The 28,000-nt window shown below is 42.1% G+C and overlaps 2 protein-coding genes across 5 annotated transcripts; one reads left to right on the top strand and one right to left on the bottom strand.

Annotated features, from left to right (window-relative positions):
- The first annotated feature begins 25 nt into the window (after positions 1-25).
- On the top strand, positions 26-12,027 carry CHMP2B (charged multivesicular body protein 2B). The gene is made up of 6 exons (XM_084279148.1): positions 26-90; positions 3,252-3,343; positions 6,161-6,355; positions 8,810-8,912; positions 9,955-10,061; positions 10,214-12,027. Exons 1-6 carry the CDS (start codon positions 57-59, stop codon positions 10,325-10,327), a joined length of 645 nt encoding a protein of 214 aa, XP_084135274.1. The 5' UTR covers positions 26-56; the 3' UTR covers positions 10,328-12,027.
- Positions 12,028-16,199: 4,172 nt separating this feature from the next.
- Positions 16,200-27,272, bottom strand: POU1F1 (POU class 1 homeobox 1; the record flags this gene model as incomplete). 4 transcript variants are annotated; one of them, XM_084271295.1, is made up of 7 exons in its annotated part: positions 16,200-16,413; positions 18,506-18,566; positions 20,039-20,203; positions 22,037-22,278; positions 23,282-23,399; positions 24,292-24,441; positions 27,131-27,272. In XM_084271295.1, 7 exons carry the CDS (start codon positions 27,270-27,272, stop codon positions 16,200-16,202), a joined length of 1,092 nt encoding a protein of 363 aa, XP_084127421.1. The 4 variants fall into 4 exon arrangements, with proteins under 4 accessions (XP_084127421.1, XP_084127422.1, XP_084127423.1 ...); XM_084271296.1 differs by having other exon boundaries at positions 24,292-24,357; XM_084271297.1 differs by lacking the exon at positions 23,282-23,399 and having other exon boundaries at positions 22,037-22,282.
- Between the last annotated feature and the right edge of the window lie 728 nt (positions 27,273-28,000).

Below are 28,000 nucleotides of genomic sequence, written 5' to 3'. Positions count from 1 at the left end.
GGAGCCCGCAGAGGCAGCCGTGGGGGGCTCTGGCAGCTTCGGGTCTGGCTGTAGCCATGGCCTCGCTCTTCAAGAAGAAGACGGTGGACGGTGAGTGGAGCGTGAGGCTATCGGCGCCCGTGGCAGGGCCCCGCCACCCCTCTCGTAGCCCGGGGACGGTTGTCCCCAGCCTTGGTGCGGTCCCGGGCGCAGAGCTGGCCCCGGCCTAGGCTCATGGGGAGCGGGAGCCCGGGGGTGATGTGGCGATGCCTGCGGGGCGGCCCCGGGCCCTGTGTCCCGGCGGAGCAGGAACTCGTAGAGAACGGAGGAGGCCACAGCCCTCGCGGAGTGACTCACCGGCCGCGCTCGGGCCAGATGAGGCGGTGGGGAGAGTCCCCGGGCCGGTCCGGGCCGGCCGCCTGGGCCAGCGAGGCGGGGGGGTTTTCCTCGGGCCCCGTGGGGCGCCCGGGCCGGGGTGCAGTGAGAGCCGGGCCCTGGAGGCGCTGGGCTGTGGGTGAGGGAGAAGGAACGCCTCTCGTTGGCAGCGAGGGAACAAAACAGGCCCGCGAAGAGTTGCTGGAGCCGAGAACCAACAGGGACGCGGGGGGTGCTGGTGTGCGGGAGCCAGCTTTCTGCGGCGGGGAGAAGGCGGCCGAGCATGGCAGCAGGCTCCGGGAGCCGCTGCCCGGCTACGCAGAGAGCAGCTGGTGCGCCTCCATCGCTGGCACCCCTTGGCTTTCAACGCGGGTCTTAAGACGAGCCGCCCTTGATGATTTTGTAGTCAGTCTGTTGCCGCAGCGCTTACATGCAACACAGTAATAGCGTTCTCCTGAGTTAAGCCAAAGAAAAGCTCGCTTACCTGACAGCAGTCCTGTGGGTGACAGTCAGCCCTCCAGATCAGCATGCCCCACCCGTGGCTGTGGGGCAGAGCCTAGCCAGGGGTTGGCAGGAGCCCCAGAGCTGTCTGTCTGGCATGTTGGGTGCCCTGTGTCAAGTTGGGTGGGTCCTTGTTCGAAAACGGCACACCAAAAGTGACGCAGTGTATCAACCAATTGTGTGTCACCAAGGGAGAATACGTATGGTTCCCACTTGGCTCTTCCCATTTTTGGTGCAGCAGTGAAGAGGGGAGGAAGGGGGAGATGTCACTAAGCTTCCATGACCAAGGCGGACTGTAGGAGCCAGGTCAAACCCTGTTGGGTGTCTCCTGTCCAACCTGTTTTAAGGAACAGAGGTACTTCCTCCTTACCCTGGCATGCAAGGCGACGGCATGACACACGGGAATGGCTGTTGGGAATAGCCTGTCTATGGAATACCCCGTCATCCTCTGCCTGCTGGAGTAACACTAAGAACACGTGTCAGTTATCACAGAGAAACAGGAACCAGTTCCTGTCTTGGCCTTCACTTGCAAAAACAAATGAAAGACCCTGTAACTCTGGATAGTCATATTTTTCAGATTATTGCTATCCTTGTTTATGACCTCATGTAGGAGCTCTGACTAACAGAAATGATCGCTGTGCTCATACGTATTGTCTCCTGCCTTAAATACAGTTCTTGTTTCTTATAATCTTGAAGTTCCTACTTCTCAAGCTCTCTGTGCTAAGGGATTTTTTTTTAATAGTTATTGTAGTTAGAGAAGACAGTCTTGTATGTGGCTATTAAGCTTTTTCTTCTCACAAGCACAGCTGTGCAAGTAATAAATGTTTGTCTACCTTCAAAATTACTTGCCTGTAGCATTGTTTTCAGAGGACTTTTCCCTGCTGCTTTGCCAGTGTGAAGAACGACAGTGTTTTATTCTGTGTTGTCTTTCAGCTCTTCGTTATTGTCCAGTGAAAAGTCCACATCTCCTGACGGTGCTCTTTGTGTAGTTCTCACAACAGCAGCAGCACTGTAAAAAAGGTCTCTCTTTCACAGGGTTTGTTTGGAATATGGCTGTATTTGGCCAAAAACAATTGGTGGGAGGGGATACTGTATATGCCCTCTTGGAAATGCTACTGAAGGTTTAGGGCTTTTCTGATTCAGACCTATCAAGGCTGAAATAAATCCAGCAGTGAATGTTTCACAGTATTTATGATCATGGGGATGAAGTATGTGAATGCTTCTCTCTGTTTGTAAAAAGACTTTTTGGAAGCCTTAAAAATGAAAAGGGTGGCTGCAAGAATGTACACTTGATGCCTTTATTTCTGCTAGTAACTTTCTGTTTGTATTGATTTTCATGTGCTGCTGTAACTATAATATTGGTGCCCTGCCATGATGTCACTTATGTGGGAAGAGCCCTAAACAAAACTGATGTGGCAGTCTGCTCCTTTTAAACACCCACACAAAGCTTATCTAATGTCATGTAGACACATAGGTTAGGAGCAGATGAATCTCTTCCTAAAAATACTAACTTCTTTCATCTATGAAGGTCAGGGGATGCTGAGTCAGATGCAGACCTCTTTACCTTTGCCCAGGTGAATCACACCTAAGCACATACTGTAAACTCTAAGCAAAGTTAATTGTAGCTGGCATGTCTGATGGCTATATCATAAGTGATACTTGCTTTAATAAGAGGATATGACCAGTAAATAACTTTTAAATAGTACAGGGGACAGAACTCCTATGAAGGATGATAAGTTTCACCTGATAGGCAGGGTTTGCCAGTTGTCAGGAAACTTAAATTTGCTATGAAGGCCTGCACTTTCAATCTTAATGTTCTTAAGCACCTGCTAATTGAAAAAGTTTGATTGCTGTTGCTTTGTAGTGTGACTTGAAGTTGTGCTATACAAACCTGGTATGTTTGTGCGGGAGAGGAATCTCCTTTGAACCAGAATAAGGACAGAGAGCAACAGGATGTGCATTTAGGAGTATCCTCAAGGTTTTAATGGGCTCAGGAACTCCCTGACTTCTCTGAGGTGCCATATATGAGGCTTCTGCAACTGATCTATCTGTTGCAGTTAGGCCTGACTTGTTGAAAAGACATCACAGTGAGTGGGCTATTGCTGAGTTAGGGTTGAACTTGCAGGAAGGCACGTGTTCCTAAGTCTCACTGAGCAGTTAAGGCTCTTGCTACGGTTACGGTGAATATACTAGCTAAACCAGCCTTTTCTGTTACGGGTTGAGGCCTGTGGTGCTGAAATGCAATCATGTTGTATACATAAAATTGTATAATTGTGTAAAACTGATTCTGAACAAAGGCACTCTGTCAAACATGCTGCATGTCTGCAAAGTGCTTAGCAGACAAGATGTTTATGAGAACTGAGAACTTTTCCCAGCTGTAAATATTTTCTTTACAGATATAATAAAGGAGCAAAACCGAGAGTTAAGAGGAACACAGAGGGCTATAACCAGAGATAGAGCAGCACTCGAAAAACAGGAAAAACAACTGGTAAGTAGAGCAGGGAATTTTGTTTTACTCTCTAATAACAAACACGCACATACCCCCAGTGTAACAAAAAACTTGCAAAATGCTGAAGATATGACTCGTGCTCTCATAAATGAAGACTAAAAAAAGTGGTCTTCCCCTTTTGACTTCTCAGTTATTAAAACCATGTTGTAAAAAATGTACTATCTAAAGGTGATTCTCAGTCTTTAACATAGGAAAAGCATGAAACTGTCTTTAGATTGACTAACCACATTCATTTGTTCCCTTCCATCATTAGCATTCAGAAGTTTTGGGTTTTTTTCTAACAGGCTTGTAAATCAGTGATCTTGTGGTAGAAAATCTTAATGTCAGGGCTATTTTATGTTACCATGATTCTCCATTGGCAGAGAGTACTTGAAAAACCATAGGGTATCATGAATACCCCATAAGGTTGTTATTTTCATTCATATAGAACTTCCCTAAAACCATCTGCCTAAATTAAGATCGATTTAAAACTTAGAGTGCTTGAGCTACCAAGTATTCAGTGAATGGATGCTGCACCTGTGTGGCAGTATAATTGGATAAATGGATGTGACAGATGGTGGGGTTTGATGCATGAAGACATGCTCAGACTGTGGGAAAAGCTGTGCAAATCCAGCCACTGTTTCAGTAGCTGATGAGGTGGTATTTCATGACAGCAGGTCGTGTGAATACCCGAGATCTGGGAATAAGAAGCTAGAAGAGGTCAGACAAATTGTTTCTGGAAGCCTTGAAGGCCTAAGATATAATAGGTTACACAGATAAGACATTTTTAGTAGGACTCCGGAAATAACCTTAATTTTCCTGACTATTGAAGTTTTGGTTACTTTCTACAGTAAATTGTTTCAGAAATGATGGATCTGTAAGGAAAAGAAAGAAATGAAAAATGTTCTTAAAAAACTTAAAATTTGCTGTTAGGATGAGAGAGTCAATGAAAAATAAATACTAATTTTCAGAGTCAGATCAGGTGAAAAAGGACCAAGGCCTGTCAGTCAATCTCTGAACATTTTGTTAGGTACGTTCTTCAGAAAGACCCCCTTTTTTTTAATCCTCCTTTAGCTATGAGGTGTACTCTGAGGAAACCTTGTTACATTAATTCTGTGCATAAAAACACCTTCAAGTATGCAAACAGTTCTGTTTCAGTTCAGTAACCCTGTATGACTATATGAATTTTGATTATTTTTTACTAGAAGAATATAACTGACTTCAGTAACTTTGCCCCAAACTTCTTAAAAGTGAATGATATATTGCATCTCTCTACCCAAATTCTTCTTAATTAAAGAACTAAATAATCTATATGTAGGGTTTGATATCTGCAGTTATTTAGCAGTGGTTGGTGTAGGTTTGTATTTTGCTGTGAAAATTGCCCTATTTTCAAATGATTGCTGTTAAAACTAGGGTGCAAGCTAGAGCTTGCTAGAGCGCAAGCTAATCCCTCCTACCCTTCACAGTACTTGAAGTATGGAAAAAGGACATAATGTTCTGGGCATGCTCCATATAATTTGTTCTTGTGGTCTCAGAAAGCCACTAGCAAAGAGGACAGCTTGATGTAAAGTCCAGGCTTATAATGTTTGAACAGTCTCATGCTCCTTATTTGCTGATCTGTGCCTTCTTGGATTAAAAATTTCAGAAATTAGGGATTTACAGAGATGAGCTTGTGCCTGTGCCTTCTCTATGGTAAACTTAACCATAACCTTTCCTAATGGTGAAGCTAGTGCAGCAGGTCAGTTTACACTTGCCTTTAAACATGACTGTTTGCATGTCCTGGTGATCAGCATTTACCTTTTCAGAGGAACATATCTTCTTAAAAGTGTGGTTTCTGGACTACCAGTACACACAAAGTGAAGCAACTGTGCTCCTGTCGCAGTTAAGTTCTCCTGAAGGGCCACAGCAGACAGCTGGTCTTTAAAAGCTGATTTTGCTTAATGGTAAATCAAAACGTACAATTGGATGTATACAAAGAGCCAATGTACTGTAGGAAACCCTCCTTATACAGGTTGAAAAGTTTACATTACAAAGTCACAAATCAAAAGGCATACTTTGAAAAAATCACATCTGACAAGATTATTTGTGCCAAAATTTTCCTGGTACCTCTGGGCTAAATAGTTTGTGGTTTCTCCTTGAATTCATAGATTGGGGTTTGGGGTGTCTTCATTTGTCTTAAGGTTTAAGCACATGTTTTTGTAGGCAAATTACACGACTTTTATTAGGTGCTAATTCCCGCTAAATTATGCAGGAAAATGGCCTATAATTATTGCTCATATAAATCTATCTCATTCTTTCCGAAAAAGATTATGAGAAGCTGTCTCAGCTGAAAAAGTGTTAAAAAGAACATCTGAGCTCCCCATTTATTCTGTGGGCAGTGGGGTTGGATGGCCTGTGAATGCAAGACATCAAGGACGTTTTGAGTCATGACACTAAGAGTTGGCTGGCCATAATTTCTTCACTTTTGGGTCTGGTTTGGGTTGGGTTTTTGTAAGTGTTCCTCCTCCCTTTCCAGATACTGTGCACATATACGTGAACATGACATGAGGAAGTTGAAGCTTTTCAGGGAAACGTGCACTGCCATGCTAGTAATTCAGTACTGTGGCGTGTTATTTTCTTCTGGTCGAATCATAACAGCATTGCATTCGTTCTACTAAATAGCCTTGGAAGAAAAGCAAGGAAGACTCTTTCTATAAGTTTAAATGCCTTAAAAAAAAGAAATCAAGAGGATGGTTAACTTTTGGAATTTAGTAAGACTTAACTATAGTCTGTTGGGTTGAAAATTCAGTAGAACTAATCTTCTACCTTTTTTAACAGGAACTAGAAATAAAGAAAATGGCCAAGACCGGTAACAAAGAAGCCTGTAAAGTGCTGGCAAAACAGCTTGTCCAGCTGCGGAAGCAGAAGAACCGAACGTATGCTGTCAGCTCTAAAGTCACTTCTATGTCAACTCAAACAAAGGTCATGAACTCACAGATGAAAATGGCAGGAGCGATGTCAACTACAGCAAAAGTAAGGTGTTACAAGACATTCTTTTATGTTAAAGCACAGTATCTGGTTGCAAAAGTTAAGGTGTGTTATTTCATATAAGGTAATTGAAGGGGTAAAACTTACTACTTAATGTCCCAAATGATGTTGAGGATACAGTAGGGAAATGTAATTTGATTTGTATTGTGAAATTTTTATCTACATGGTCCAGCCAGGTAGCACCTAACTAAGCGGATTTTCTTGGGCTAGGTATCTGTCAAATGTTTGCGTGATAAAAATAAACTCTCATGGCAGGGGAAGAATTTTTTGACTACATCAAAAAACCCAACCGTTCTGTTAGAGGGTCTTGCCTGTATATCCTGTCACAAGCAGTTTTTATTCGGAAAAAGTAGGGCACGCTTTGTCTAGAAATCAAGGCAGTGTGTCACAGTAGCTTTATGGCTCGTGCAAAAAGTAGGTTATTGCTTCAGTCCTTAAGTTCCTAAGGAAATGTAATCTGGAGTTCCCTGTCATTTTCACTCTTCGTGCTCTGAGGAAACAGTACTGCATTAAGTTTTCTCTCAAATCTCATAGAGAGTCTGAAAAACCTCAGCTCTGAGTGACTTGTGAACTTGCCCTATTTCCCTGAACTGACAAGTACAGGGTTTGCTTTTGGCAGGGAGGATTGCTCACCTTGAGGTGTATGACATCACTGTAGACAAGTTCTGCTTTTATCACAGTCCAAGTTAAATCCAGTTACTTGCCAGTTAAACACGGTGATGCAATGCAACGTAGTGCAGAAAGTCATTAGTGCTAAGGCTTTGCTATCAGGTATCATTTATCAGCAGTGCCCTGGCAGATACCAGCCGTTCAGTGATACAAAGTTGTGGCTCTGTAGCAAACTTTCCATCCTCCACCACTAACCCACAAAGGAGAGGGTTTGTCTGACTCTACAGTCAATGAAATGAAACAGTCTGCTCAATATTCCTGCAACAGTATTGCATGTGAACAGGTTGGTTTTGCTTTTAATTATTATGTGGTTGACTTGTTCTAACCTGTAACACAACTTGGATTAAATTTCTCAAAAAGTGTCACTAAACTTATTTTGAAGGTAAAATCAGTGCAAAAAAAACCCAAAACTATTCAAAAATAAACTAACAAGCATCCAAAAACATGATGTTTCATGAAATGCAGCAGGTACTTCTGTGGACTAGTTTGTGTAACATTATTGGAGAGAAAAGCATTTAATTCTTTTGGTCACTTTTAAAGGGAGTATTTTGCCTTATTGACACAGAAAGCTTAAAGGAAGCTATCCAGTTTTTCATTTTGAAGCTTATAAACTATTCTTATCTCACACAGCCATCAGTGGAAATGTATAGAATCAGTTACCTCAGCAAGTCAAATACATAAACGCGAAGCTTTCAAAGTATTTTCTGCATGCTTTTTATAGCATGCATGGCGTTAATTTTGGCCACAGTAAAGTCCAGTTAATGGCTACCTGTTTCTTTTAATCATGCACCTGACCCTTATTTTCAGTCTGTATCATTTTAGTGCGGATTTTTTTAATGTATAACTCCCGTAAAAGAATTTTGAAGAACCAACACCCTGTAAGTCCAGAAGAACTTTTCAGATTCACATAAGGCGGCTGTGAATGCAGCCTTTGAAACTCAACTAACGTTAGAAGCATAAACCATTATCATTTTAAACAAACGCTGACATGAAGGCAGAAGAGCTTTCATGAAGCTGGTAGCATCCCTTTTAATTAAGCGACTCTTTTATCTTCTTGAAAGTGATTAGACTTTACGTGCAAATTTCTCATGTCTATATTTAGGTTTTGCCATCCCATGGGAGATCCAGCCATGTGCTGCTTAGGAAAGAAGAAAGTGTTCAATACCGATGTCTGCAAAGCCGGTGCTGGATACTTGTAGTAAAACAGATGAAGTTTATTACCGTGCCACAGAAAGATCTCTACCCATTACAAAGCTTCACCCTAAGCTAATATGTGCTTCCTGCACACTTCAGCATTTTTTTTTTCAAAGAAAATAAATTTTTCCATTAAATTATAACATAAAGAAACAACTACCATTTAGTGCCTGGTCTCTAGTGGTGATTCAAATAAATGTTCCTTGCAGAATACAAAACCTGCAGCCATTTACCTCTTCAAAGCCTATAGCCCGCAAGCTAAGAAATATTGTCCCATTCCTCTCATTTAGATCAGGCAGATTTTTCCTAATACAAGGCCAGGAGAAGGGTCAAGGCGCCAGAAAGATGGGTACATTTCAAAGCACACCTATTAGAGTGGTAGATAACAAGGTTTCTTATGAGGTGCTGACTGTGCTATTGATCTGTTGTGTATCTACAGTTCTTACAGGATATAGCGAGGCAAGGGAAGGGGAATTTGGACTGAAGGTGTTTTTCATTAACAGTCTATTTCATTCTTACTGTGTTTGCTGACATTTACTGATGTCTCATCACTAAGGGTTTTTTCAATATTAATAGACAATGCAAGCAGTTAATAAGAAAATGGATCCACAAAAGACGCTACAAACTATGCAGAATTTCCAGAAGGAGAACATGAAGATGGAAATGACTGAAGAAATGAGTAAGTTCCACACTGCAGGGAACAACTAGCTGCAGCCCTAAGTGCTCTTGGTGGGGCAGAACCAGTCTAGAAATACTGATGAATGAGATATTATTTCTGCACTTAATGAAATCAACAGCAGAATTGAAGAGCAGGCAGGGAGGCCAAGCTTTAGGCTTTCTAGTAGCTCTAGATACTAAATTTAGAATCCATTCCTTCACATCTTCATGCAAAACACCTGTTGTACTTCTAGAAAGAACATACTAAAAGTGGAAGCAGGTTGGGGACCAGTTCAGAACCTCCTTGGCATAACTGGTAGGGGAAATTGAAAAAATGCCCTTTCTGTAGGTGATAGTTCTGCACCTGGCTTTTTATTCTAGGACTGGACATCGATAATTTGGGTATCATCATCGATAATTTCAGCTTTGCATACGTGGTGGTGTGGGATGGCTTTGTCTCTTTTAAGCCACAGACTTCTTTTGGGGATGGCAAGTTTCTTGTTCCCCCTTGCATCTGTCCATGGTCAACTAAATAATACCAGGCTTCCTGGTGTTGCTGGCACAGTCTCCTTCCTGTCCTAATCCCTCCCACTGTGTTGGCCATAGTAAGTAGCACACACTCAAAACTGTATCGTTGAGCAAGATACGAACACCTTAACAGTGCAGAACTGTGCTGTTGCGGTTGAGAAGTTAGCAGAGTAGTTAACAGTTTCACAGTTTACTTGAAGGAGGAGGAGAAAAAGGGACTTTTATGGAACTGCGGGAGATATTTTTAAGAAATGTTAAAATCTAGTTTGGGGAGGGGTGTGTGGAGCAACTGAACTATTTTAGTGAAACTAAAGAGTTTTAGGAAAGTAATGATGCCATACCTTGTCATTGCTTTAGCTGTGCTCACAGGCTTTGCAAGGCAGAAGTAAGAAAGCCTCTCCGACATGCAGGTGCTTTCTTACACAGTGGTATTACTAACGTGTTCTGGGAGAGTAGAAAAATAGTACTAGATTATTTTAATAACCTTTTTGCTTAATGCAGTGTGGATTTCCTTTCTTTTTTTTCTTTCTTCTAAGTTAATGATACCCTGGATGATATTTTTGATGCTTCCGATGAAGAGGAAGAGAGCCAAGATATTGTTAACCAAGTGCTTGATGAGATAGGGATTGAAATATCTGGAAAGGTATGGCTATTTTTACTGTGTTCATAAGCTTCTTCCCCTTCATTCCCTTCTTCAGTTTACTTTAGCAGCCTTTATTTTACAATCTTACTCTAGAAGTCAGCTTGTCATAACGTGTATTATTTTGACTGAAGAAAACTTCTGTCTTCTTCTAGATGGCCAAAGCTCCATCAGCAGCCAGAGGCTTACCATCTGCGTCAACATCACAAGCCGCTACTATATCAGATGAAGAGATTGAACGACAGCTCAAAGCTCTGGGAGTTGATTAGCTCGGTAGCAGTATACAGTCTGCCTTCTAATTACTCAGCTGCAGACAGATGTAAAAAGTGCAAATAACTCTTTCAGTGCAACTGATGCCTAGGAAAACTCTGAAGCTCCAGAAATGACAACTTGAAGTTGGTACAGGGGGAAGGAGAAGAGGAGAATATTTGGAATCAGTTTACAAGGAGGAGTACGCTTGGTGTGTCCATTGCAGGGAGTCTTTTTGAGCACTGGACTAACCAGGGATGTAGTTCTAATGATAAATTAATTTATACCTGATCTGAATCTGTCCTCAAAATTCAAAGTGTTCTTCTATCTCGGTTCCTGAGCTGTCTTCAGAACTGGCTATTCTGTGGCTGGTGGTGATGCCTCCTTGGACGGCACCTATATAATATATATAATTTTTATAAAACTATTGCTATAGAAAAATTCTCAGTCTGTCATTTTAGCACAAATGAAACTTTACCTTTGCTTAGTTGGAAACTGTTTTCTTTTGAGAAGTAGCCTTGAAAACGTAGCAAATGTAGGCAGAAAGACAAAGCACTTCATGTATTTCTTCAAAGTTCCTGTAGTAACTTTAAGTTGGTTAAATAATAGCTGGTTATTATCTCTACAGAAAGGGGAGGATATGGTCTTTGTGCAGTTAATTTTACTGGAAGAGGATTTAAATTTGTTAGTGAACTTCGTTGCATGAAAGGCACTGATCGGACTCTATTGTACTGTAACATAGCTGGTTTCAAAAGAATTGCTGTGCCTTTATGTATATAAATCTTGTACCTTTGTGATTATTCTTTTTCAGAATGAGTCTTTGAAAGGTAAGTAAATGTGTAATTAAGATGGTTACACAAAACACTATGGAGAGACCTCTGTGTGCACTTGATGGGACTCAGTGCCAAAGTCCAGCAGTGCAGCTTGAGTGCTTGCAAAAAGGACATTTGCCTGAAACAACATCTGTATATATTTTACCCTATTTCTTATGAGAAGATAACTGTGCATAATTGTATTGTTTACTAAGATGCGATTGATCACATTGATAAGCTAAATCTAAACTTTAGTTTAAGAACCATTTTGGATGATAACCTGATAATTACTGGGCTAAACACTGTAATAAAAGTGTTCTGGTTCTGTGAAAGTTTTTCTATGGTCTGTGAACTGCATTGGCACGATTCTAGCTTTTAACAGAATGCATTGGGGTAACTAAATATGAGCTGTTGATATATTAAATAGACAACAAAGTCTGAGAATGCAGTTCTAGTTATGACTTCCCAGTTGGTGTGAACTTCCTCAGCCCTTACTCTGCTGGAGATTATTTGCTCCTTGGTTGTGGTTATTTAGTGGGGCTGTTAATAGAATCAGCAAAATCATCTTGGCTTTGAAAAGAGAAAAGCAAAATACCTCCCAAGAGTGGAAACCAGGACAACTTGGTGGGGGAACAGACTTCACAAAGAGACTTTGCTGCTAGAGAAAGTGTAGCAGGAAACCATAACCTCTGTGTATGTACTCTTGTCACATCATCTGCTCTTTAGGACTGAAGTCAGCAGAGAAAGGAAATGCAGTTTTTCGGCATAGAAACACGGGTTTCTTTCTCTTTGAAGGAAGCAATGGACACACTATGTGAGGTAGTTATATATTGCATATATCTGATATGAAGTGAATTTTTTTTTTTAACAAGTTATTTTGTAAAAAATGTAATAAAAGGCTTTTTATTCCACAATGACTTTGTCCTCTGTGGAGTTGGGCTTACCTATCTGCCTCACTGGGCTTCTTTTGGATCGCCATTAGCACCAAAAAATTTTCCTTTGACCCAAGCTATAAAGCAGCCCAGAGTTTGTTGTAGTTGCCTGTGGGATTTTGACATGACTAAACTCAACATTCAGTAAAGACTTGATCAGGGTGGTGTTTCCTTCTGGCACTGGGTGCCCAGGTACTGCTTTGAGACACTGAATGTGAAAATATGGTGTGAAACTAGTTCGGTGTACAGTTACTGACTCGTTGTATTTCAGCTGAACAGGGAGGAAACGTCCTTCCTGAATGAAGCCTGCGCTTTATCCTCTTAGTGGGTATCAGGATTCCACCCAAGTCTGATACGTCTTCTCTCCTCTGGGGTTTTTGCTGGACGGCAATAAAGGCATTGCTTTTTGGTGTCAGTAAGCCTTGGGAAGTAGGGCTACTGCCACCCTCCAGTGTGTGTTTCTGTTAGCAGTTACCTTTTCAGTCCTGCAGCTTTGATCCGTATAAAAATCTTGGTAGCCAAATTAAAAGTTTGCAGGCTTGTATTTATTTCAGTTACAGTGAGTATGCTGTAGTGCCTATATGAAAATTGCATCCCTTAGTTAGATTCCTTTTAAATCACTCTTAGTGGTAAAAGAAAGACCAAACCCACTCAGTCCTAAACTTCTTTATCCTTCCTGACACCTTACTAGCAGCTGACTCGAAGTCCTCCAGCCAGGAAGAACAAAGCAGTTCTCAAAGTGCACCTAAGAATCCCTCTGTTGGGGCAGACTGAGGACTGTCTTGCCGAGAGTCCTACGCCACAGATGCCCACAAGCAATGCCCAGGAAAAGACAAGGAAAATGTAGATGACACTTCCTCCCTTAATACTTCCCAACCTAATGTTCAGTTCCTGTATGTACAATAGCTTTGAAAAGCTTTCTCATCTGTGAACTTGTCCGTATATGTGTGTGTGTGTATATGTATATATAAAAAAACTGGTTCCAACATCTTTTAGCAAAGTCCCACATATTTCTTCCCCACTGCATGAAGAACCACCACTTCTCTTTTTTCTGAAGCTTCTTTCCCTGTTGCTGTGTTTACTCCTAGTTCTTCCTAGAGGCAGGTTGGTGAGCAGCCTGCCCCCATCCAGCCTTTCAGTACAGCTCATCATACTGCAGGCTCCCAGCGCACTCTGTCCCAGTAGAGGACAGTAGCTTAATCTTACCTGTGATCATCAGCTTGGCTGGGGTAGGAGCCTTTTCTAGGTCTGTTGTGCCCTTCAGGTGAGTGGGACAGAACGCTACGCAGAGACAGGTTCACCGCAGGTTTAGATGTTGTTACCATGTCTATGTCTATTCTAGTTTTAACACACTGCCTAAAGTTACCCATGAGAAAAAAAAGCAAGAAAAACAACCCCAAAACACAACCCCCAAATATCTCAAAGCAAAAATAGTGCAGCTCAAAAGGCCATCTGACCTCTTCCATGCAGGTTTGTAAAGCTGCCCCCAGAAGTCTTATCTAGGAGGTTTCCCCAATCAAGACTGACTGTTGGCAATTGACCAGTAAGTTGTTCCTACAGAAAAACAAATACAAAATTTTCTACCTTTTTTTTAAGTTTAATGGCTGCAACTGTAGCACATGAAAATTATTTAATCCAACTTTTTTTTTAAAACAACCAAATTTTTGGTTTAATTTGTTTGCATTTCTGGGGCAACAGCTAGCCATGCTTAAACAGTGGCTGCTTCCTCCACTTAGTCTCTTGTCATTCTTTTATAAGACCATGGCATTATGTGTTACCTTACATTTTATTTTGCCCTGCTCCTGATACTCTACTTGTGAGACAACTTCTGAGTTTGGAAATCACAAGGTCAGCTCTTGAATTAACTATTACAGCACGCTAAGATGAGTAAGCGCATCGACATGATACACAACTAAGAATTAAAGTACCACCACTACAGACCATTACCTGTAATACCAAATAGTATAAGAATGTTTTATTGGGAGAGGGACAGTCCAGGCTTACAGTGCTTCTAGGAAGCCTTTTATATTTAAGAAAATAATTTAGAATAAAAATTATTTTTATATGTGTGTGTATATATATATATCTCAGATAGTTTCAACATATGTAACATTAGATCCCATAACGTATAAACACGCATGCCACCACCTTTACTGAGTGCTAATTTTCTCATCTGTATTTATCTTTCCTCCTTTTGGAAAGTTCACAATCTGCTGATAATGCACATGTTGGACAGAGGCTACAGCTTGGTCTTTCTCTGCTGTAGTGGGTGAGCTGTGCTGGTGGTGAGAGCAACCTGAAGAGAGTACACAGCACGATTTCTTCCCTTTGAGCTATTAAAATTGAGTAAGGGGTTAAAACAATGCATTCATCCAGAAAAATTTATTTTTTTAATCCAGGAGCCTAATTCCATAACTGAATGTGCTTATGGGCACCGTAATAGGTATCAGGGATAATTTAATATACACTAGAGAGGGAGCACTTAACTTGTATGCACAGCTTCTAAGTGGTCTTGAACATTAAACTCCTTTTGCTTTCTGTGGGCCTATTATCTAGGCATTTTCTAAATCATCGGGTCTGTTTTATGGAAAAATAAAACGTATCTGGCCATTACTACTTGTGGGCACTCAATTTCAGTCCTAGGAAAACAGGGAAAAACACATACATGGTAATGGGCTATTTTAATAAAAACGAGCAGGGCTGATGAGATGGCTGGTTAATCTATCCCTGGTGAGTACTACAGTCATTAATTCAGTTTCTCAGTGCCTGGCCTTCTGATAGGTGAAGCTCTGATTCCCCTCCCCAGTTATCTCTCTAGGCTAGAAAATGATAAATAAAGGATTACTTTCAATTAGTATAGTGTAAGAGAGTGGGAACGTATAGTGCAGTAAATGCTTTGTGTGTATACTGATTTCAGAGCACAAGGGTCTTCTTTTTAGTTCAACACTATATCTCTGGTGTAAGCGTGTCCACACATGGAATCAATCAGGAAAAATGAAATAGAATGCAGAGAGAAAACTCAAAGCAATAAACCCACTGATAATTCTCTAGTCTTTTTCCCCTCAGGTCACAAAGTCTTAAGGTAAAGTAAATTGCATCCCAGCTTTTATAGCTAAGCCTATCCAAACCAAGCTTTAAGGCATATACTAAAATCAGCAAAAAACACCTCTGATAAGCATTAAAAAAGTCACTTCTACTTGGCACTAATTTAAGGCACTCAAATGGTACACTGAGGCAGAGCATACAGTTGGAACAGTATTGCCACCACTCTACTGGTAAATTGACTCTACTGTAAATAATGACAGCAATTATGGCATATTTCTAATGGTTTTGTCCTGAATTTATGCAAAGTATTTACCAGAAACGACTCACTCAGAGGCATATGGCTGTTGTGAGCAGGTAGCCAAGCATGAGCTGTCCTTTGGAGAGGCAGGTCTTCAGCTAGCCTGGCTCTCAGATCTAGTGGTGGTTCCACAAGATCCCAGGAGCGTACCCCCTCCTCGACCCCAAGTAGACATTCAGCAGTGTCACCACTGCTTGTTTAAGGTCACTGATTCACCTCCTCTGAAGTTCTCCTGTCCCGCAGATGCTCAGTGTTCTGGAGGCTGGAGGTGGAGCTGATAATCTCACACAGGTTGGCAAAGCTTGCTACGTAGCAAGGGGGAATGGGGGGCTGAAGCACAGGCAAAACACTTTCAATACTATAGCTGATGGTGTCAAGCTTTGTAACCTTTCTTCCCATACAAGGCAGAGGGTTCATTTCCTGAGGGTTAGGGTAGCTACATGGGGCTCTTAGTTAATCACTAAATGTGTCGCAGACGCAAGAAAGGCACAACACAGGGAAATGACAAGTACTTGTGCCACTTGGGAAGCATTTCCAGTTGAACAACACATAACAAATTCCTTGCAGCTGAGCGCAGACATCCAACTCTTTAAATATATACAGTAGCATTTAATTTGTTACCAAACCTTTACGTTAAAATCAGGTCTTCCACAGCACTGCACCTGAAGCTGGCTAACTCGTAAGGGAAACGGGGGGTGCAGTGGGGGAGGACAACACAAGTTTTTCTTTTCTTTTTAAAACAATGTAGTATTTACAGTATTTACAAAAAGCAAACCAGAAATCCACATCTGTACATGGAAAAGCTTTACCGGCATTCGTGATGCTCCTTGATGATAGAACTAAAAGCGTTCTGATGTAAACTCGTCTTCACTCTTTTTTCCCTTTGTCTTCTGTTGCAAAACCAAACTCTCACAACTTCTTTCTCGAGATTGAGCCCCTCTGCCATCCTCATAATCTCCTGAGAAGAAGGCTTACTTTGTTCTCCAAAGTGCCTCTCTAGGGCTTCCTTAGCAGCAATACTGGAGAGGGGGATAAAATGTCACCTTTAAAAACTTGTCTGACACATTCAGGCTTTCACCGCTAGTTCAGAAGAAGGGTCAAGTAAGAGCACTGAAGACAGTGACTTGGTTTATTTTCTCCTTTTCTACGTGAAGGAAACCCACAGAGCTGAAACTACCCTGTACTACTTTGCTGAGATGCAGAATTTCAGCAAAGAGCAATTTAATGGAAAAAACAGTGTTGAGTTTGGGGTGGTTCCAGTGGTAATCACAAAATATTCATGCTTCTTGATGTTCTCTAGAAGATAGAGCTACTAGCTAGGCACAAATGGGATCACAGGAATCACAACAAGCCTGGCCACCCACCCTATCACAGTGTCTTAGGGGTTCAGCAAAAACACACTGCTGGGGTTACCTAGTCAGATCATTTGGGTTTACATCACTTAGAATTTGGGAAGTGTTTGCTGTATTGAGGTCATCTTATTACAGAGGATACTGGAGAATTTCTAGAAATAACAGAGATTATGGCAGTGTTTTAACAACTACCACGTTTTCCAAAAGTCTGTTTTACTCCATTCCTCGTAATCAGCAGTGACCAGCGTTGAGTAGTTCAACAGACAGAGATGAGGCCACCAAGTTTTCTTACTGCCAGAATAGAATTTGCTTCCTGCTCACCCTACATGTTCTCAGAAAACAAGGAGTGTTTGCAGCACGCTTGTGTGCATTTAAGGCTGGCTTCGGCCGCAGCTGTAATGTCTTTGGACACAAGAGGGCAGTTCATGCATTATTCTGGGAATGAGGTGCAGGAATTTGTGCTATACACAACGTGGTCTGCTGGGGTTCTGGTGATTTCACTGCTCCATCTGTAATACGTTGTGGTTCTTGCACCTACTTTACCATGTTCAGTAATGTCACCAAAACTACCCCATTATCAGCACAGCGCTGTGCGTGCACAGAAGTACAGAAACACCCCTGGCTTTGGCCCAACAGTTTCTTAGCCTTTCTAATCAATGTACAAAAGAAAAGAGCTTCCACAAACTCAAATTAAACAGGTTTTGCTCATGGTATGACCAACCTAATTTAGTTAGCGGGACTTCTGTTTTACATCTAGTTTACCTTCAAACATGCATTAAGAATTAATTGCTCAGAGCAAGGTGGCAGTTCAGTCAAAGCCGATCTCTCTGGTTAGTTTGAGGTCTTCAGGCTAAGGTCCTATATGACTGAAGAGGAACAATATTTTCCTACTACATGGGATTTAGTCCTGAATTTCCATTCAATTATCTGTGCCCTTGTCAACCTGACATATTTGATATTCCCAGTAAAATGGAGTTTGATGTAAAAGAAACAGGACTAATTAAAAAATGTTTAATATGAGGACTGATTTCCCCAACAGCTATTAAAAAAAACCCAGCAAACCCCACATTAGATGAGCAGTCTTCAATGGGCTCTTCTGGCCAGGGGAAAACACCTAGGACAGAGAAGGTCTTAACTCACAGTGCTCATGCAGCCCATTGTTAGTAAATGGGCAAGGTCTTGGTACTTCTGCTCAAGTCCTTACAGGCTTGGAGACGAGCTTAGAGGAGACACTACAAGGTCATGTAGTGATAAGACAAGGGTCAGTGACCTTAAACTTGAAGAGGGTAGATTTGGATCAGATATTAGGAACAAATTCTTCCCTGTGAGGTTGCTGAGACACTGCCACAGGCTTCCCAGAGCAGCTGTGGCTGCCCCCTCCCTGGCAGTGTTCAAGGCCAGGTTGGATGGGGCTTTGGGCACCCTGGTCTAGGGGAGAGTGTCCCTGCCCATGTCAGTGGGGCTGGAACTAGATGGTCTCTGAGGTCCCTTTAACTCAAGCCATTCTGTGATTCTATCATACTTTTCATATGTTGAAATAAAGTCTTTAATTGGGAAATGTGGTATATTTGGAGCAAATAGGGGTTTTGGAGGGTTATACTGTTATTTTTCACTGGAATGTTTGAGAATATTGAAACATTTTGAAACACTAGCCATAGAGATTGATTCATTAATAAAAAATTACACTTTGATTTCAAGCCCAAGAAAAAGCAGCATCATAGCCATAGGGGTAACATGTAATGCCTTAAATATTTATTACCTTATGGTGGTTCTGCGCTTCCTCTTCCGCTCATTCACTCCGACTTTTTCATTGTATAAAGCTGCATTAAAAACAGAACAAAAACAACCCAGCAGTTACAGGGGATGGAAAAGCACAACTGTCTCCAGAAAAAAAGTCCCCGTCTTTGAAGACAGAAGTAAGCTATCAGATAATGCTGCTGAACAGAAGAAGCACCGCACACAGGAGCACATTTTTTTCTTTAAGATGGTTAGTCATTGCTTCACCTCCATCTGTAAATGGTTATAAGCAAAAATGGCGTGCCACCAGTGAAGCTGCAAACAGTGCAGGCTCTGCGTCTACATACCCGTGGAGCTGGGCGTCAGCCTCTTCCTTTTACAGACCTCCTTCCTCCCACCCTGTGGGGTACAATCTGGGGAGATGGAGTCCATTTACATACCCCTTGGCTCGCCCTCTTTGTTCAGAAATACAGCCTTGGCTTCCAACCCCAGTTATTCATCTGCCTTTTCCACTCCACTTCCTGACAGACAAGTCCCCCCTTGATCCTCAGAGGCCACTGCCCACACGCATGATCCTGCCCTGCGGCTCAAGCCTGTGATGCTGCTCACGCAGTCAGCAGCTGCTACCTACCCCAAACCCCCTACAAATGATTCTTGAAATGTGCCTGTTGCATCAGGAGAGTCTCTGGTTGCAGCTGCAAGGGAAGGAAGCTTTCTGCGTTTGGTTCAGAGGGAACTGAAGCGTGTGGCAGAGGCAGCTGTTTAACGATGGATGCTTCCCCCCGTCAAGTACAATGGCAAGTCCAGAAAGTAGCATTAAGATCACGGTCTCTTTCTTCCCGCGCTGGGCGAGCAGCGCACAGTGGCAGCCATGGCTTTCGCTGCTGCCTCTGGGCACACTGCTCCCCAGCATCGCTATTCACCCAGCCAGAAAGGCTGTTCTTTTAAAACAACCCGTTTCCTTTGAATCAACCAACCTCTTCTAACACACGGTCTGCCTGGCGAGCCCCCATGACTCTTCTGTGACTGCAGATCAACTGGGCAAGAGGAAGGGAATTCCCTAGCAGCAAAGAGGTCCCATCAAAAACCCCTCCGCCATGCTATTCTTCTCCAGGCTTTAAAGACCACTATCTCAGCTGAATTCCCCACAGACACATCTCGTATGCCAGAGGCTGGAAAGGAAGAGTCCTTTGCTAATGAAGAATCCCGATACGATGCTACATGGGGGATCCGTCCTGCAGATCCTAGAAACAGCTCTGACCTATGCTGCAGGAGTGGAGCCAGTTTGCTGAGATGGGACAGAAAGAAATTACTTCCAGCAGGACAAAGGCTGTTTCTGCTGCTCTGCACCCTCCTCCAAGCATTTCAGTTTGCCCCTCTTTGCTTACCGAAAAAAGAGAGCACCAAAATTTAATATAGGCACACCTCAGTATTTAAACCTGGTAAAACAAAACCTTTTCTTTTTAATCTGTGGAAGAAGCATATTGTCCTTCAACACATATATAGGATTCCAGTTTAAATGCAAGTCAGTATTTAGAGGATTGCAATTCTCTACCTCCTACTTGCTCTGCTTCCTCCAGCCACTTTGACAGTATCGATTTCAGTTTACACGCATTCTTGAAACTCAGCTGCAAGTTTTCAAACCGGCAAATAGTGGTTTGGCTGAATTCGGAGCCATGCACAGCAGCCAGCGCTTCTCCAACGTTGGTTTGTGTATAACCTACCAAAAACAAAGAGGAGAGTGTGACTTTGGAGCTGAAACCCAGAAAGGGTTTCATTCCTTGAGATGCTTAACCTCTTGGTGCTGACTCTTACAAAGATTGTGTGCCCACAGTGTCTTCAGGATGGGCTTTCTGCAGAGGCCTCTGCGCTGACTCCGAGCTCACCTCAGAGGTGTGTTCAGTCTCCTGTTAGTTCCAGGAGAGTTTTACACTGATTTAGTGGAGTTTTACCCTCTGAGATTAGGGACCTGAGAGGGACCCAGACCCCATCTCTTCCTTTCTAAGGACAATAAGCTGATCCCTGGGTGGCACCTCCGGTCTCCTTTTATTTGTTGTGACAACTAAGTTGAAGTGATCACAGAAACGCGTTGGTTTCCATGCAGACACCGACCTTGTAGCAGCAGCTCTGAATGCATAACTGCCACGTTCAGAGGTCTGGCTCATCGCCCTCCATTTCTACCTCTGTGCCAGAACAGGCACAGTCTCTTTGGATGCTGAGCATCTCACGGGGCGGCTTTTTACCTCCATTTTGATCGCAGTAACTCTGTCTGTCTCAGTCGCAGACCCACAGCCCGTATTAACCCTGTCTTCCCTCGTACAGCTCAACCTCAGGTTAAATTTCCTGTGCAAATTGCATTTCTCCCATCAGGACATTAAGCCTGGTCTAACAAGCTCTAGCAGAGGAAGTTCTGCCCCCTCACAAATTAAGGATGAAGGTGTGGTAATTACAGTGATTAATAGCTTGGGGCTTAGAATGCCTTTCTGTGGCTGTAGCTGACATTAAATACATGATATACAGCAAAACTGACCAAGAGGCAAATATAATTTTAATCCCTACATTTTGTCTTAGTCCTTATTTTATACTGCAGATGGAACAAACTAGCCTTTTAGCTGCTGAGATAAAACACAGATATCTGTAATGACCTTGGCTTTCTTTTTTTTTTTTTTACATTTATAAAGGTGGATTTCTGTAGGATGTCCTATTTTGTAACGATACAAACTATGTTAATAGCGACAATGCAAAAATTGCAACTCTTCATTCAGAGTACCCAACGTTTGTAAGCAGGACTAATCTGCAGCACCAGATGTTTTGTCCGGGTTTTCTTTCAGTACAGCTCAAACAAGATGGAGATGGGATTTTCTTTTGCAATATAACTCAATCCTCCTATAGAAAGAAGAAATTCCCTACCAATGAGAAAGACGGGTCTCAGTCCACCTTTGCCCTCAGCTAAGATTTGCCCAGCGAAGGCAAAACAGCTCGTCAGAGACCCTCTATTACAATCCACCTTGCATCAGTCCCAACAGTTATTAGGTAGCAACAGAGATACCAGTTGCTGCTCTACCTTGGCACAAGAAAAAAACCAGGAAGAGAAGCTTCCCACTGGTATGACAGATTTGCCATGGATGTCACCCATGTTGTCTACTGAACTGACACGTCACCACCCTGTGAGATGGAGGACTTGGTGGGGAAGATGATGGGCGTAAAAGGCGAGAGCAAGTGCTGCCCTAAGTTGCAGGAAATCTGGGGCTGTGCAAAATAATGCACCTGCTGCTAAATGTAATTTAATGAACAGCAATAATTTTCTCTGCACTTAAATCAAATAATTTAAGGGCAGGAAAGGCTAGAGTAATTTTCTGCATACTAAGTTGGAAAAAGCTGAAGGTCATTAATTCTGTGCGAGTCTTCTAGGAACAGAGAAAGGTTTGGCACTGCAAGGCAGGATTAGAGTTATGATTAGACCACTGCAGAGGCTAGACCATAAAATATTTGGAAATAATTGGACCTCCACTGGAATTTTTCAGCCTTTTGTTTGCTGATATTAAGCGCATACCCAGCTTAATTCTCCGCAGCTTGAATTCATTAGCAAATTTCTCCAGTTCCCTGATTTCAGGGGAGTCCATGTCGACGGGCTCCTCAACAGACTTGCTTTTTCTGCGGAACTCCTGCTTGAAGTCAGCAGCGGTGGGATCGTCTGCCAAGAGGGACTGGTGCATGGGGGTGAAGCTGTGGCCCAGGGCACAGGAGCTGGCACTCAGGGCATGCTCCGGGAATTTGTAAAGGCAAGGGGTCAGGCTACCTGAGCAACACCAAGACAAAAACACCAAACAACCCTCAGTACAATTATTCTCTACTGTTATACAATAAAACTTGTCTTCAGCATCTTATAAATAATAAATACTCCAGACCAATCAACACATGCAGAAGTACCCAAGAGTGAGGATCTCCTCAGATATGGTCTCTCTCTTGTCCTTGTATGTGAAAACAGACAGACACCGTCACAGGCCACAGCCATCCTTTTTCATAGCACACTCTGATTCACTTAAATAAGACCATAAATGGTCCAAACTTAAACAAACAGCAATCCAGGACCCCAGCTGGAATTAAGTGGCACAATGAGATTGAGGAATCTATGTCCTGCCACTCTCTATTTTCTGGTACAAAGAATATTTCCATGTATATACCATTTGATGACTAGACAAGAAACTACCTTGGTTTAGCTTTGGCATAAAATTTGAGGGAAAAATAGTGCACAGAAAGAACTCAAATCAAAAATAAAAGGGAAAACACACCAAAAAAAAAACCCAAACCAACCCCCAAACCAAAACATTCAAAATAACCATTCTGGCTTAAATAAATTGCTCAAGCCCAAACCAAAACTATTTCATGCAAACTTTTGTTCTCAAAGATCAGACATAAGAAGGAGATTCAGTTAAGAATGAAGGCTAGATATTGTTCATTAGATGTTGTACATAGAGCTAAAGAGTCTCTGACTTAATGGAGGGGGGAAAAAAAATAATTGGAGAAACAGTATCTGGTGGAGCCAGGAAAACCCAAATTCTCAGGACATCATTCCCAGTTTTCTAAATTACACAAGCTCTGTAGCAGAACTCAGAGCTTCGTTAACCTCCCACCCCCTCCTCCATTTACTTTTTCTGTCTTCAGTGCCCTACTTGTTCTCACCAGCACTGGAGGTTCTAATTCCACAGGAATATTTTATACATCTCATACAGGATAACCACAAAAGTAAAATAAAAATTCTCCAGGAACAACAGAAAAGATTCAAAAGGAGGAGGACTTGCTTTGCAACGTGCTGACGCCATTTACCACATTGGGATGTGGCATGCTGCATGTCTGTAAGATGCGGCTCTGGGAGAGACTTGCTGAGAGCATCTCTGGGGTTGCAGGCTTGATGCCTGAAAAAAAGTAAGGGTGAAAAAAAAGAGGAGAAAAATGAAGACATATTTATTTTGGAATGAAACAAATTGAACTTCTGAGCAATACCTCTGTTTAATACCTATCAATTTTTCCTAGGATCTGAACAACGCCAGGAATGTCTGCAGCAGACACATATGTGCATAAGGGAAGAAGAGCATTTGGGCATTTCTACACCATGAAGGAAGTCTACTGTCATCCATAAAAAGTCCCTATGCAAATATAATCGCATGTGCTGACTTACTCTAATATTTCCTTCATTCTTAAGTGAAATAAAATGCTGAGTTTGATTTTGGATTAGCTCTGACACAATTATTTCCTGGGAGTTGTGTTGGTTCATGGCAGTATCTTACTGGCTGCCACCTGAACTTCCATGGAAACTATTCCTCCTTCTTACTCAGCCTGGGCCATGGAAAACTGACGTGAATTCTTGCATGTAAAAATCCTTGGCCATTTGTATGATGTGCCTGCTGAACTTAGCTATCCTTCTATTATGCCACCATTTTATTTTATATCTCTTCAGGTCTCTGTCACCCCAGGTACCAGTAGTACACATTGGTACATTGAGTACATTACTCCTGGTCCTCAAAAAGTGATGGTTACCAGAGGAAGCGATCATAGGAGAGCAAAAGAGCAGCATTATCCCAATATTGTAGAGGGAAATAAGATATAAATTTCCCGAGAGATGCAGAGGCTTGGAGAAACTCAGCACCAATGCCTGATTTCCCACCTGCCCCCCCCTCCCTCCCTCGCTTAGTACCTTAACCCCAGCCCTGTCCTCTTTAAGCCACTGTCTTGCATCTGTCCCTCTAAAGGAAAACTGGCCAAACCCACCATGTGAATATCTCACCCGGGTGAGGGCATGTCTCTTACCTGCCATAACGCCGTAGGTAGATGGTTGGTTTCCATAATGACAGGAAGGCACAGAGTAATGGAGGCCTACCGAAGTGGTTCCCAAAGTCATCACAGCAGAGCGGGTAGGGGAGCACGTAGGAGTTTGGATCAAAGACAAAACAGATGGGACTAGTAAGAAAACATGTGAGGACTCAAGACACGACCCTGAAGCTCAGAGGCAGCACCTTGTACACGGTCTGCGTGCGCTTTCAGTAAGCGTTTAGCTCTGGGCCGCAGCCGTCAGGTTAACGCTGCTGGAAGCCTAAACACTCGGGCAGGTCACACTAGATGCCAGTATAAGGAGCAAGACACTCTCTGAGCCAAGACCAGAAATTGTCACACTGTGGGCTCAATGCACTAAGTATAACCTGTGGGCACAACCAGGCTGCACATGCTGCTGAGCAAGGGAAGCGGTGAATTCTTCAGGAGGAGTCCGGTTCCTCTCCCCACCCTACTTCCATACATCATTTCATTTAACCTTGCATAAAACCTTGCTATATTGCTTTCCCTGTCATGCAAACCCCACAGCAAACACAGGCATCAATGAAAGCAATATTCTATGCATGCCTAAGTCCTGGGTTTCCAAAAGCAGCCACCGTTTGGGGTGTTTGCTTTGAGGCATCCAGAAGTCACATTTTCTGAAGTGCTAAGCCTCCAAAAAAACATTTCAGAGCCCTTTGGCAGGGTGATGGGGAACCAGGGTGATACATTCTGGGCTCTTCTAAAAAGTTAGGCCCAAATCAACATTGTCCATCATCAGCACCAACACACACACGATTAATTTATCTTTAGTGTTCTCACAGGTCCATGCTCAGTGCCTGAAGAGTCAGACAATTCTTCACTGAATGCAAAATGAGAGACATGTCTGTTTCTCATGCATAACTAGGCACAGAAACACATACACCGTCCCCTCTAACAACTACTATAAAGTATAGTATTAAAAATTCATGTTTGTGAACATTCAGATATGTAAAACTCCACTTCAGAGCACACATTTCAGTTGTTAAAGACAATATAATTAATCAGGAGTTAGATTTTTTACATCAGTAACCACAACAGTAAAACATCCTGTTTAGATACACTTATACAGACTTAAAATCTACTAAAACAGTTATGCTTATACTAGAATAAAGGCACGCAAAATAAATATTGCAAAAATAATAATACAATAATAATAAAATGTTTAGAGAAATGCCATTTTTCTGTTGAGAAAAGATTGAAGAGTTTACTAGTGGATTTTTACCCCTCATTTCATAATACATAAACTATAAGTTTTAATGCATAAAAATAGCATTTTCAAGTTGCTAATAAGAATTTAAGATTAAATAGTGAGGATGATACTATTCAATAACAAAATGCTGGGGATACTGCAGAACATCAGCTACATCACATATATTATTTGAAGAGAAGTATATTCACCTCTATTTTGTGATGCAGAACTGTTACATGCATTTTTTTAAATTCTTGACATTTAACTCTAAACTCTTTCACATCTACATTGTGCATGAATTCTCCTTAGATGCTTTCACCAGAATGGCATTATTACATTTTCTGAATTCACGTATGAAAGCTGTAAACCTTTACTCATTACAGTGAGCATCCCTCTGTCACCACTTCTTTTCTCAGAGGGTCACCTGCTAGATGTGATCTCGCAAACAAATTCCCACTGACTACACTGGTATTCATCCCTCCAGTGATAACTACAAGACATTGAAACCCAAATCCGAAGGAGACCAGCAAAAGCTTTTGGCTGGCTGTCACCATATACTCTTTATTATGAATCAGGTGAATCTAGAAAGTACTGCTATGATACAGATACATAAATTTGGTCTCATACAAAATTTAAAGTCTCCTATTCCCTACTATCACTACTAACCAACAGCCATATTAGAGAATTTTGAGCCTCTTGCTTAACAACATGCAAGATCCTGGTACGTTAAGCCAATGATCCATTTTCATTACTTACATGCTCTTTCTTATTAAAATGTTTTATTACCAACACATTTCAGGAGAGACTAGTTTCTTGTTAAGATTCCAAATAAAATTCGTACCTTAATACAATTTCAAATCAAAGCTATTTATTTTCCTGTTCCTGAAAGCTTTCCATCAACAATTCCTCAATTCCAGAATCTCACATCTGGAGGTTTAAGGCTGCAAGAAAACTCTTTCTCTGTTTCTTTCTTGCTTTCTTTCTCTCTTTTAGATAGTTCAATGGGTACATAGTCCTAGTATTTAAATGCAATTAACTGGATTATATACAGAAATACATAAAATTTTAAAATATTTATGAGACTCGTGCCATTAATTTTGAACATCACAAAAGTTAGTCTTGATTCCATATGTAATATGCTTTGTAAAGCAGTGTTTTCCCCTCTTTGAAAGCTTTCTCAAATCATATTCAGACCCACCCTGTTTTAAATACCTTTTCCATTTAAAATAGCTAATAGGTGGTTACCTAATAGAAAAACTTTCAAGTAACTGAGATGACTCTTGCCACTGAAGACTGCACAGTCATAACAACAGCGAGAGCCTTTGAACCTGGTCTAAGTTAGCGCCCGGGTCGGGTACTTGAGTCTACTCTTGTAACAAACAAACAGAAAGCTACAGATTGAGCTTAAACACAAACACTTGGGGTTCCCCGGATGGACCCGTCACGCCGTGCCTTGCGAGAATGTTTCTACTTTACCATAGCCCCAGTCGCACGTGGCATCGACACAAAAGCGCTTTAAACACCGCAGGACTCGGTGAAGGCGTCTCCTCCAAAGGACATTAAAAAATGAGAGCTACTGAGAGCAAGATTATCTTTAAAAATAAGTACCTGTAGACACAACATTGGTGGCATGGTTAGATACCGGCAGGCACTCTGCGGCGCTGTGATGCATTATCAGAGGCAGAGAAGGAGAAGAGTCAGAATTCAGGGGTACAAAGGTGTCAGATGCAGCAAAGGCTTGGCAAGTCATGCCCTCCTCCAGCAGGCAAGAGAGACACTCGCCCCTCTGCGAACGGAGCGGATCCTGCGGGAACAGCGGCAGCTCAAGCTCTGTTCCGCGCGTTTTACCTGCATATACATAGACAGGAGGGCTCCAGAGCATGGGGAGGTCATGTGCAGGTATTTATACCGCTAGGAAATCCCTTTATCCATGTTAATGTGGTTTGTGTGGGTTGTTTTTTTTTTTTTCTTTAACTCAGCAATATAGCTATACAGCTACAGAGCCTCCGTCCTTCCCACACAAACACAATACGTGTCCAATTAGTGGGTGGAGGGGTGGGGGTGGGGGAGCACAGGGAAACCAGAGACATGTTTTGACAGATATTTTTCAATTAGGTCTTTTGTGAAGAACAATAACCGGGGGAAAAAAATATAAAAGTATCGTCTCCGAAGTCGGTAGCAATGAGACAGGTACGTTTAATACTAAATAGGTTTCCACAGTCAACACCTGCCCCCAAAATCTCATCTGGGCAATTGTCTGGAAGACAACTCAGCTGAGAGCTCAATCAAAAGTCCGCAAATGGCAAGAACTTACAGCAAAATAATCTAAATTAACCTAAATCCCAGCAGTTGCACGGCGATCATTTGTCTTAACACACACTAGTAAAATCAGAGGTGTGTACCACGGAGCAGCTGTAGCCAGGAGGAAGTTTCTGAACAGATAGCTTTACATAAGCATGAGGTGCTAAATGTCCATCT

Source organism: Gallinula chloropus (genome assembly GCF_964237585.1).
Source record: "Gallinula chloropus genome assembly, chromosome: 1".
Lineage (NCBI taxonomy): Eukaryota > Metazoa > Chordata > Aves > Gruiformes > Rallidae > Gallinula > Gallinula chloropus.
The sequence above is the reverse complement of the archived record's forward strand: the minus strand, read 5'-3'. Positions and strand labels throughout refer to the sequence as shown.

Bases quoted from the DNA above. Each gene is read 5' to 3' on its own strand.
- CHMP2B (XM_084279148.1), top strand. From the start codon at position 57: ATGGCCTCGCTCTTCAAGAAGAAGACGGTGGACG. The intron at 6,356-8,809 runs GTAAGGTGTTAC...CAATATTAATAG, and splicing joins CGATGTCAACTACAGCAAAA to ACAATGCAAGCAGTTAATAA. The intron at 8,913-9,954 runs GTAAGTTCCACA...CTTTCTTCTAAG, and splicing joins GGAAATGACTGAAGAAATGA to TTAATGATACCCTGGATGAT.